The sequence below is a fragment of the Leuciscus leuciscus genome (genome assembly GCF_965113295.1).
Source record: "Leuciscus leuciscus genome assembly, chromosome: 12".
NCBI lineage: Eukaryota > Metazoa > Chordata > Actinopteri > Cypriniformes > Leuciscidae > Leuciscus > Leuciscus leuciscus.
Genome location: NC_138736.1, coordinates 27,596,462 through 27,608,868, shown reverse-complemented (window position 1 = coordinate 27,608,868; position 12,407 = coordinate 27,596,462). Strand labels below are relative to the sequence as shown.

General features: G+C 36.7%; 2 protein-coding genes across 2 annotated transcripts; one reads left to right on the top strand and one right to left on the bottom strand.

Annotated features, from left to right (window-relative positions):
• Positions 1–203: 203 nt before the first annotated feature.
• Positions 204–3,988, bottom strand: nutf2l (nuclear transport factor 2, like). The gene is made up of 5 exons (XM_082185717.1): positions 3,895–3,988; positions 3,610–3,771; positions 3,350–3,421; positions 3,177–3,275; positions 204–555 (listed from the first exon to the last, which is right to left on the bottom strand). The coding sequence occupies exons 2-5, from the start codon at positions 3,706–3,708 to the stop codon at positions 439–441; spliced, it is 387 nt and encodes a 128-aa protein (XP_082041843.1). The 5' UTR covers positions 3,709–3,771; positions 3,895–3,988; the 3' UTR covers positions 204–438.
• Positions 3,989–5,064: 1,076 nt separating this feature from the next.
• On the top strand, positions 5,065–12,076 carry ngly1 (N-glycanase 1). Its single transcript, XM_082185698.1, has 11 exons — positions 5,065–5,417; positions 5,667–5,781; positions 5,869–6,132; positions 7,024–7,186; positions 7,580–7,799; positions 8,748–8,869; positions 9,457–9,713; positions 9,816–9,992; positions 10,125–10,313; positions 11,140–11,317; positions 11,456–12,076. The coding sequence occupies exons 1-11, from the start codon at positions 5,317–5,319 to the stop codon at positions 11,629–11,631; spliced, it is 1,962 nt and encodes a 653-aa protein (XP_082041824.1). The 5' UTR covers positions 5,065–5,316; the 3' UTR covers positions 11,632–12,076.
• The last annotated feature ends 331 nt before the right edge of the window (positions 12,077–12,407 follow it).

Genomic DNA, 12,407 nt, shown 5'->3' with positions numbered 1-12,407 from the left:
AAGACAATCTTTAATCTTCAGACAAAAACATTCTTGTTCTGTAATGGCAGAAATGTTTTCTTATGAACATGCCAATGTTTTTCTACTAGTTTTAATACTTTTGTCATGGCTTTGATTGTTTGATGTAAAATGTGTCATTTAGATGATCATAAATCAAGATCCAAGATGTCTTACCAAAATATAGAAGCATACGTATTCAAAGATGGTTTGTATGAATGGGACATTTATTATCAAATTGAAGTTAATTTCACACAGTGCATTCCACAACATACAAATTACGATTATTATAATCAGTTGTTTTTAACATTTCTTTTTCTTATCTGGAGATGATCATGGACCTTCAAGATCTTTGGCAAAGTAAGATGAAACCAGTTCAGAATGTGAAATGTGTAACCATTCTCCGGATACAAAAGTTGCATGGTCTGTAAATACTAAATACTATGCTCCAAAGTTATGAAGAGCTAATCGGAACATGTCGTTGGTGCAGACCCATTTGCTATCTACATTCTTCAGCAAGAAGACCTGCTGAAAGCCCATAACTTGGTCCTGATCAGCCTGTAAAAATACACAAAAACAATATAAATGTTCATGATTTTTTTTACAGCCAACACTGTAAGACATTACTGTGTACAATAATAATAATAATAAACAATAATAAATAACTATTTATAATCATGGTAGCTTGTTTCTGCCACTGAAAAAAAAGGAAAAAAGTAATTGCAACTTTTTATCTCATAATTCTGGACTTTTATTATGTAATGTTGAAGAGCTGATCATGAACAAAACATTAACATTTTGTTAACATGTAACAAAACTGAGGCACCTACAAAGTGATCAGTCACACCACATTAAAGAGCATCAAAACGGCATTTATTGTTTGAATTTCGTGATAAAATTGACAATTTGAAAAATGAGTTTCTTATCGAAAGTTACAAAATGCAGAGCTTCTTGCGATTATTGGTGGTTAAGCTACAGCTCTGATTTCTTCTTGTACACAAGACACACAAACAATGTGCGGGACGAATACATGTACCATTACACTAGTACTATTTAATCAAATGTCAAGGAAGAAAAATTTGCTTTGTGAGGTCAACCTCAACAATGGGCCAGGGCTGGGCTTGGCGGGGCAGCAGGGCATTCGATACGCCATGAGAGTACGTGAAAGTGAAAAACAGGAGCGGGAGCGTTTGTAGCCAATCACAGACATATCGGATGAGCGTGCGAGTACAATAGGCAATCAGAGGTGTTTACGATTCCGCTCAACAGTGCTCAAAGCGTCACATTTTTTACATTTCAGTACCGACTTGATACCAAAGTCAGTACTTGTTAACAACTAATGTGCGATATTGATATATATATATATATATATAGACAGACACACACACATATACATAAATATATATATATTTATAATATATATATATAAAATATAATATATGTATAATATATAATATAATATATAGACAGACACAGACACACACATATATATATATATATATATATATATATATATATATATACACACACTTTATATACTATATAAACTTTGACTTTTTGAGATATTTTCAGAATTGAGATATAAACTCACAATTGTGAGTAATAAAGTCTATATTGTGAGAAATAAAAAAAACACTTGCTAGAAAAAAAGTCAGAACTTTGAGATAAAAAGTCAGCAATAACGGTTTTTATTTTTTTATTAAAATCCCCGCGAACCGGAAGTTGCAACCGACTTTACTTCAGTGTTGTGACGTATTTCCAAGTGAAAGAGAAGCGTCTTGCTGCAGCCTGCGGTGGACATCCAACCCGGCCCACATCCAAGTGTGATGTCAGAAGCCACGCCCAAGTCCAAAATATGGAACATTCTCATTGGCCTGATTTTTCCCAAATCAGTTCAGCGGAAACTCCGCCCTGCAGCCGATTCTTACGATTTTATAGGTCATGTCAATCACAGTACTGATTGCCTACACCAAACACCGATCCCTAAACCTACCCGTCACTGTAACCTTACGACTAAAAAAACCCTTTTAATCTAGAACCTACATTCTGAAACTCACCTAAAACCTACCCTACCTATTGGACATGGGTGAGGCTTCTGATATCACACTTGGATGTGGGCGGGGTTGGATGTCCAACGCAGGATGCAGTGAGCCCTACTTGGAGAGAAACAGAATATTGAATAGAGGGCGGGGTTTAACTTTAGCGCACCTCCTCTCCATCCTTCACTCATTGCAGACTAATGCTGCGTTCCAGGCAGGTTTTTGAGCACGTAAATCACGACTTCAAACCACGACTCACGACTTTGTAGCGTTCCAGGCCAGTCATGCCAAACTACCTGAGCGCAAGGAATTAGGGTAGCTAGATGTAAACATTGTATGCCAATTTCGCTATGCTGAGAAATTGTACGTTACATATATATATATTTTTTCATAAGCATGATCAATGCTGTTAAGTTCAGGTTTAAGTCACCTTAACATTTCCATGCGGCAATACACTTTCACGACATACTTATTGTTTCAGACACATAACATTGTAATACATAATCGTGTGTGTATTATTATCATTATTATTATATTATTATTAATTTGACTGCAACGTTATATTGTCCTAAAGTGTATTGTTGCCATTGTTGTTTTGTATGGTTTCGCGGGCTATGTGACGTCAGAGCTCGTAACTGGGAGTACATAACACCGATCTAGTACGAGTTCACGGGTGGGAAGTCACGGGTTTGACTGATAAGGTTGGAAAAACACGGGTTACAGGTTGCCTGGAACGCACCATAACGGTGGGAGGGGAGTGGTTAAGGATATTCAAACCAAGCCGTCAGTTGTCATCAGAGAAGGAACGCCATTCCAGAGCGGAAGCAAATTTTCAGATTTTGATTAAAGATTACCACAACAAACAAGTGTATTAACTTGCACGGATTAATTGTTCACCACAAGACTAGTGATGTGCACTACCGCTTACAAAGTAAATAGTAAATCAAATTTTTTTGATTTTATGACGACTTTAAACAAGCTCCCATATATAATATCACTGGTTTTGAAATGTATTAAAATGTGCCATTTTCTTTGAACAAAAACACATAAATCTTCCAATAAATCTTTTTTTTTTTACAAACAAACAGTTGCCTGATGAAACATGTGTTTTAATAAATGCAATCTCTGATCACATCTTACTTTGAGCTGGCCCATGACCATACTCATGACACAGCTGTCTGGAGTCGGGTGATGGTCCTGAGCTGTGATAATGTGCTGGATGCTCTGAAAGGGAAGGCTCTGCAGATAGACACATTCTGTTAAACTTAGAATGACAACTGTGCATAAGACTGGAGTAAAATAATGTAACTTACAGTTAGTTTAGTCATGATTGCGGCCTTCCCTTGAAATCCCTCCCCCTCCCATGTCAAACAGGAAGCATCAGTCTAAAGGAGAAAAGAAAAAAAGTATATCATAATCAGGCATACAAGCACAGAATGGCGTACTAATAAGAGCTAAAGCACAAAGCAGATGGATTAAAACAAAATAATTCTGGTTTACGAAACTTACACTCATCGCGCGAGATAATGAGGTTCAATGACAGTCATTTACTTGCATACAATAATTCACTTACATACAGGTCGGCGAGCTTCACGCGGTCTGAATCAAACTGCTGATAATAGTGTTGCACGAATCCGCTGCCGATTTGCTCCCACATCGGTTTCTCTGCCATTGTTTTTAACCGTATGAAAGCTCCCGCGCAAGTTTAAACAGAATATTCCACGTGTAGCTGAAGCTGCAAAAAAAAGACACTGAAGATTAGCTGTTTGGTAAAGTTAAACGAACGTATATTAATTCGTGACTTTAAATAACATCGTGTGTAAAACATTATTGCTGTAGATATTATTTTTAAACTTACATGACCACCTCTGTGTGATGGCACGCTACCTGGGCTGAAAAGCTTCGCGCCTTATTGGCCGGAACAAGAAGTTACCGGCAGATCTGAGATCAGCTTTTAGCCATAGACTGTAAAAAAAAGAAAGAGAGAAGCTTTTAGCAGAGTAACTTACATGAATCAAAGGGATTCAGAAGTTGGGAAATTGGATTCTTTTTTCAGTCTTATAAAATAAATGCAGAGCTGATACTTGCTGAGAATTTTAATTACGATTATACAAATAAACATAAAAAAATATTAAAAAATACACAATTAAAAGCGAACAAAGGAATTATGTGAATTATGGTTAACAAAAGTACACTAAGAATATACTTCACTTATCTATCAATATTAATAAGTAAATTAATAATATTATGACATAAAGCAAAAAAAATAGGAAACAAATACATTAAATATGTAGACAGAAAATATATAAATAGAGAAATAATATATTCAGCTGTGCAGCATGAAAAGGTGATTGCTCAAAAATAATTGAACAGGTATAATATAATAATTAAACAGATATCTTGTACATGAGCCAAAAATGAATGGATTGGATAGCCAATAAATAAAACGATATGTATATGCGTGAACTACTGAATAGACATGAATGTTTCTTTATTGTCCTCGAAAGGAAATTTGTTGCGGACTACATGTTGCTGCATAGACATATAATAGACAGATAGACAAATAGACAAATACTAATAACAATTGTAAAAAAATAAATATATAAACTATTATCAAGATAAACGCTTATTCAACATTCGCACAGATACATGGATATGAACAAGAATGAATAGAACAAGAAAATGGTTGGAGCCTGACCATTACATTCTATGTGTAAAGAACTCCCCAAATAATATTAGCTATATCAATATATATATATATATATATTAACATTTATTTAAACATTTGTTTATTTTTATTGAAATATATTATCCAATGATTATAATAATTATATAATATATTATATTTAAATCCTGTGAAATGTGCTTATCATGTGTTTTGGTGTAAAATGATCATTTCAAGCACAATGTACAAAGAGGAAATTATCATTATAATAAAAATAGCTGACAGGACTTTTAAAAGACTTTTATCATGCCATCATTTCTGAAGTCGTTCTGAGATCTCCTGCCCATCGATGATTGCATACAGACGATTCAGTTGTGCCAAAACGTGCACTTAAAAATATATGTAAAGACATTTTTATTGATTTTATAGTTGTATCAAAAATTAAACCACAAGTCAATATATCAGACATTTTTTTTCCTCGAGAATATCTACCAGGCGCATAAAGGACAGCTATAAATTCGCAACTGAGTTGAACGCGGTTACGTGTTACTTCACGGATGTAACGTTACTTGTCATGTACTACTTACTGTAATTGTAGAAGTTAAATGTATAACCATGTCTGGGTCTCAAGGAGTCACTGCTTTGTGCGAAAATCCTAACGAGTTGTTTTTGGATGTTTCTAAATTGCTTATTACATACGCGGACAACATTCTTAGGTAAGTGAAGTGTTCCGGAGACATTTCAGAGAGAGTCCCGGGTGGAATGTTGTTATGCATGATTACTGGAAATTACAGTCTCTTCTGTATGTTGTCCATAGGACAGTCTGTCCAACTATCTTGTTTTTTAATTCCCTATCCTACATTCATCATACTGTATGCGACCTCTAAGCTGACATTATTTCTGTCGCTGGATTTCTTTTTTCTTCTTTCAGTTTTTTAGTTTGATCTTGTGCATGTGTTTTGTAGGAACCCAAATGAGGATAAATACAGATCGATCCGCATTGGAAACCCAACATTCTCAACCAAGCTTCTGCCTGTCAAAGGAGCAGTTGAATGTCTCTTTGAGATGGGATTTGAGGAGGTTGGTGATGTATAAGCAAATATAGTTACCTTTATGGTTTCAAAGCATCATCACATGTTTTATGTGCTATTTGTATGTCGTCATTAGGCTGAAACCCACTTGGTGTTTCCGAAGTCAGCATCTGTGGAGAGGCTGAGGCAGGTGCGGGAGACTATTGCTGCTGAAAGAGACCAGAGGCTTGGTACGAGCAAAGCTGTATCTAACCCACAAAGTGCCAGAGTTCCTCCAAATCCTGCCCCACCACCACCAGCACCAGTACCAGTACCCGTACCCGTACCCTCCTCTCCTTCTGCAGGCCCTGCGTCTGCCACTGCAGTCCCTACGCCTGCACCAGCTGCTTTACCTTTCACTGTGAGTTTCTTTTTTTCTTCCTACTTCTTATTTTTCATTGTATAGGGTTAGCTATTTGTTTTATTTTAAAGAGATAGCTCACCCAAAAATTTTAATTCTGTCATCAATTACTCGCCCTCATGTCGTTTCAAACCTGTAAGACTTTCGTTCATCTTTGGAACACAAATTAAGATCTTTTTGATGAAATCGGAGAGCTTTCTGTCCCTCAATAGACTGCTACACAACTGGCGCTTCAAAAAGTTCATAAAGAGATTGTAAAACGTATTCGTATGAATTGAGCGGTTTAGTCCAAATTTTCTGAAGAGACAAGATAGGCTTTCATTCACATATAAACATTGATCAGCGAACATTAACAGAAGTTCAACTGAACCTGCTTGATGCGTGAGAACAAACCTTATTGGTTCTTGCGGAAGCTCAAACGTGCTGCGTAACACGAGAATGAACCTCATTGGTTCTTGTACATCAAGCGAACATGCTTGAGCTTCCGTTTACCACAACTGATGTGTGAGTTGATGAATGCTGTGTGAATAAAAGCCTGAATTCAATATGTTCATCATATAAAGCAGTCGATTAGTTTTACAATCTCTTTATGAAGCGTCAAAGTGGTAGTTGCGTAGCTGTCAATGGAGGGACAGAAATCTCTCAGATTTCATAAAAGATCTTCCTTTGTGTTCCGAAGATGAATGAAAGTCTCACGGGTTTGGAACGACATGAGGGTTAGTAATTTATGTCCGAATTTTCATTTTTGGGTGAACTATTCCTTTAAGGATGATATCATAAACTTTCTGCAGCACCAAATAAAACAGCGAAATGAATAATGGGGAAAACCATATAGAAAAGAAATGGTTGGAAGACTGGCCTCGTTTCTCTTTTTGTTTTCTGATGTATTAGTCGAGCAGCGTGACATTCTTAAAGACTGTACAGTCAAACTTCCAACATGTGATGATATACGAGAGCCCTGAACTGCAGCGGAAGGCACTGAACTGCATACCTCATGAAGAGCTCAGGTCCAGGGCTAAAGAACGCCTGAAACAAGCCGAGGATGCAGATCCAGGTTAGCAAGACATGATATCACAACTCCGAATTAACACGTATACTTGTAAACGAAATCAGATTTATTTACATTTAATTCACTTTTCATGACGTTGGATCAACTTTCCTTTTTAAACCGGAAGAACAAAATGGTAAAAAAAAAAAAAAAAAAAAACATTTTACCCTTAATAATAATAATAATAAACGAGTGCTATTGTTGTTTTCATAGCTGTCTGTTAACATCTCAAAAAATGTTTTTGGGTTTCATATTATATATTTTCCCCATTTAAAAGTTTAATGCAAAGAAGACATTTTGAAGAATATGTTTAAACTGATTTATACTTGCATGAAATAAAGACTCCAGTCCAGATTATCAGAAGCTGACTCAGGTTTATGTGTTGTGTTCCACTTACAGCGTGCGGTTTAGGTGAGGAGGACATGTTTGTTCTGGACCTGTTGCAGTGGTTCAAAGGGGACTTCTTTTCCTGGGTGGACAGTCTGCCATGTAGCCGGTGTGGAGGTAAAACCCAGCCTTCTGGATCCCTCCCCCCCTCAAGTGATGACCAACGCTGGGATGCAGGCCGTGTAGAGAACCACTTCTGTCACACCTGCCAGCTCTCCAATAGATTCCCAAGGTACATCTGCTTTTTCATTCTCATCAAGAAGTTGCACTGTTAATGATGTTGAATGTCTAGTATCTTGTTATTGCAAACCCGTATGACTTTCTTTGCTCTGTGGAACACAAAATCATATATTTTTTTTTATATATATGTTTATGCTGCAGACATAATTATATAGTGACCAGGGGCTGTTAAAGGGTTAGTTCACCCAAAAATCTAAAATCTGTCATTAATTACTCACCCTCATGTCGTTCCAAACCAGCAAGACTTTCGTTCACCCTCCGAACACAAATGAAGATCTTTTTGATGAAATCTGAGAGATTTCTGTCCCTCCATAGACGGCTACACTCAAAATACAAAATCTTAATCTCCAAAGCACATTCACAAGAGCGCCACGACGCATGCGTGTTGTGTTGACTCAAGAGCAGACGCTGTTGACTGAACACGTGTTGGAGATTAATATTTTGTAAATAAAGTGGTAAATTCTGTTTTTTTGTGCAAACAAAGCAATTCGCGTCACTTCATATAATTGAGGTTAAGCCACTGGAGTCACATGGATTACTTTAAAGATGATTTTACTACCTTTCTGGGGCTTCAAAGTGGTAGTTGTGTAGGCTGTCAATGGAGGGACTGAAAGCTCTCAGATTTCATTAAAAAGATCTTAATTTGTGTTCCGAAGATGAACGAAAGACTTGCGGGTTTGGATTGACATGAGGGCAAATTGGATTGAATTTTCATTTTTTGGCAAACTAATCCTTTAAGCTCCAAAAAAAACACTATAAAACTACCACAAAACTAGTCTATGAATCTGTACGTTGTGTTATAAAATAGGTTTGTGTGAGGAATAGATCAGAATTCTCTAAAAATCTTCCTCTCCACGACATTCACAACTTTTATGGTGCTTTGGTATGGAAAAGAGCAATGTTATTCATGTCATTACTGCATTACTTTTCCTTTCTGCAGGTACAATAACCCAGAGAAGCTTCTGGAGACCAGGAGAGGGCGCTGTGGGGAATGGGCCAATTGTTTCACGCTGTTCTGCCGAGCCTTAGGCCTTGAGGCCAGATATATCTGGGACAGCACAGGTAGAGATCTTACAGCTTTAAGTAATTTTTTTTGTTTTTCTCTTATGGGTAAAAAGAAGTAGCATGCTGTGCTGGGAGCGTCATTTATATAAATGTGTAAATATATGCTGCACGCTTTCCTCTCAATAACAAAATAAACGCATAATAAAGAGTGACAGTGACAAAACAGTTAAAAAAGTATCTGATCACCAACTCTGCAGTTCATGTTTATTTGAATAGCACTTTATACAAAAGCTTTAAAGGAAACCGCTTACAGTATTAAATATGAAAAAACAATGTCAGTGTCGCTTTCAATTAGAATTACAACTTTTATAGTACAACAGTTTGTACCTACCTATTACATAATCGCCATGGATAAATGGTTTTGAAGGGGTTTACCAGCCAGAGCTAACTTTTCCCAGGAAGTTTGCTTTGGCAAGCTATCGAAATCCCGAAACGAAAGCTCCAAATGAACTTCGTTTTGACTGGATTATTTTGAAATGACGTCACATCAGTTCATTTGCTTGAAGTACTGACTATCTGGGCCTTTACTGTACCACAGTGATATCATTTGGGAATAGAAACACAAAGTTTTGTCCTGCTTTCAGATCACGTGTGGACGGAGGTGTATTCTCAGTCACAGCATCGCTGGCTACACTGTGACCCTTGTGAGAACGCATGTGATAAACCCCTCCTGTATGAAGTCGGCTGGGGGAAGAAACTCTCCTACGTCCTGGGCTTCTCTAAGGACCAGGTTGTGGATGTGACGTGGAGGTACTCCTGTAAACACCCAGAGGTCCTTTCCAGACGCACACAGGTTCAAGAGACATGGCTGCTTCATACGATTAACAAGCTCAACGCTACGGTCAGTTTCTCATTTTCATGCCCTCATCTAAATACAGCTCCTTTCATCATTGCCTTGAAAAAATGTATCTGACGGTCACTGTGTACAACCCCATACTTGTAGAGGCAGCAGTCTCTAGGAGAAGAGAGGAAGAAGCAGTTGTTGCAAAGACTGTTGGTGGAGCTGGTAGAGTTTATTTCTCCCAAGACCTCTACATCTGGAGAGCTGGGCGGTCGGGTCTCGGGATCTCAGGCTTGGAGAGCAGCTCGGGGGGAGACTGGTACAAGCGACTCTAAAGGGGTGAGATGCTCAACTGGAACACAATGTGTCATTACTGGTTATGCCATTGGAGTGATTTCAATAAATAGATAGACAGACACACACACACACACAGTAAATTAACTTACCTTAGTTTTATGTGTTTCCTCCCAGAATGCACAAGAATGTGTCTTCATTCCTTCCGAATCTGAGAAGCAAAACAAGTGTTTTCACATTTGCTACAACATGACCAAAAACTGTTACTTCAGACTGAGCAATGACCAAGAGACTATCCCAGGATGGCAGAAAGGTGCTTGGAGGACAGAAAATATTTTCCGGAAAGAGGAGCATGACTGGCAGATGGTTTGTTTCTTTCAGTGGTTTATTTTTTGAATATGAAGGCAAATTCTTTTCTTTGTTTAACCAATATTAGTGATGTATCTATTTTCAATCTAATTTTACTGATCTTAATGATAAATTAATGTTACATTTTATTACTTCATTGTATATCATGTTTTTTTAAATATTGTTTAATATTATTAACCTGGTAGTATCATTTGTATACTCTTATTTTCTTTAAATTTCTAAATTCTTACAAAATTTGGCAAAGTATTATAGATTTATTATACAGTGCCATTCAAAATTTCGACTTTTGTAATGTTTTTGACAGACGTCTCTTAAGCTTGCTCACCAAGACTGCATTCATCTTATCAAAAATACAGTAAAACTGTAATATTGTGAAATATTATTACCATTTAAAAGATCTGTTTGGTGCTCAACTACTATTTATTATTTTTATTATTACAGTAGAAAATGGTTTTGCTGCTTAATATTTTTATAGGTACCATGATACATTTTCAGGATTCTTTGAATAGAAAGTTAAAAACGTAGAAATCTTTTGTAACAATATATATGTCTTTACTGTCACTTTTGATCAATTTAATACCATCTTTGCTTAATAAAAGTGGTAATTTCTTTCAAGAAAAAAAACTGGTCTGACCCCAGACTTTTGAACGGTAGTGTATAGGCCACAACATTTAAAAAAATGCTCGATTAATCATACTGACCAGAATTACAGTATTTGTGCATTCTTACTTGTAGGCCTTTCTATCATATTAGCCATTGTCCTAAAGAACACATTTACTTGGGTTTAAATGCAGTACTTACTGTGCTGACTCTGTGATTGTAGGTGTATTTGGCACGAACAGAGGGCTCTCCCTTTGGAAGGATAAGCTGGAAATTTAACTGCGCTCCAGTAGGGATGAAGATCAAGTCCACTTCAGTCCGAGCCTTAAGCCAGACCTTCCACTCAGGCAGCGTGCGTTGGACTTTACGTTCCGCCGAGACCACCATAGAGTTCCCTGGAGGTATCAGTCTCGCTGCTTGATGTGTATTAGGTTAAATCACAGCTCTCTTCTTCAAGAGCTGAAATGTTTTTTAAGTGTAACATGATTGCCACCAATTAAGCTTGATTATAATATTAGTAATGGGTTTTATTTTCACAGATGGTGAACTGCACTCCTCTTCAAGGCTGTCTGGAGGCGAAGAGCTGATTGTGGAGGCGGAGCTCACAGGAGGAGAGGGTGAAGTGTCGTGGCAACACACTCAGCTCTTCAGACAGAGTTTAAAAGACACAGAGAAAGTTTTATTTGAAATTGTGGTTGAAATGGAAGAGCCTTGATGAGAGATAAGCATTTACATATCTCTTGCAAGTACACATTTTAAGTAAGAAAAGTTGTTAGGTTTCATTTAAATGCAACCTACTAATCAAGGCAATAACGTGTTTTCTTTTAACGCCCTGAAATAAGTCTTATCTACATATCTTCTTACTGCGCGCCATGGATGTTTTCTTTTTATTTGTTGTCTACTTGCCAGAAATGTATCTGGCTAGTAGATAACTCTAGATAACCCTGGCTAGCTGGTCGGTTCTGCAAATTGAACTACTATGTCAAATAAATGTGATTGTAGATGTGACCAGATTTGGAAATGTATCATTCGGCATTGTTCTGGCACTATAATTTATTTTTGACATTCAGGCATTGTTGTACATTTTTAAAACAGACTGTACATCATCCTTTCCTGTTCATAAGTGTAATGATATGAGCATTAAATTATTTCATTCTTCAGTTGTATGTAAACCCTTTACAACACTATAATTAGACTTCTTAATAGTAGACGTTGCTTTTGTGTTTTTTCTTCTCAATCTCTAGTTTAAAATAAAAAAGGGGGATTATTTTTTTTTTATAAATTTTTTTTATTCATTTTTATTAAAATTCATTTTGAATTGGAAATCTAGTAGCTCAGTGTGTGACATTCAGTAAATCCACTATAATATTAAAATCTAGTTTGGCAAACAATTATAAATAATGCAATAATAATATGGAGAAAATAATTTCATAGCAGGATAAACTGTCACTTATTGACTAACATCGCACAAAGTGACAGCTGGTGTGGATG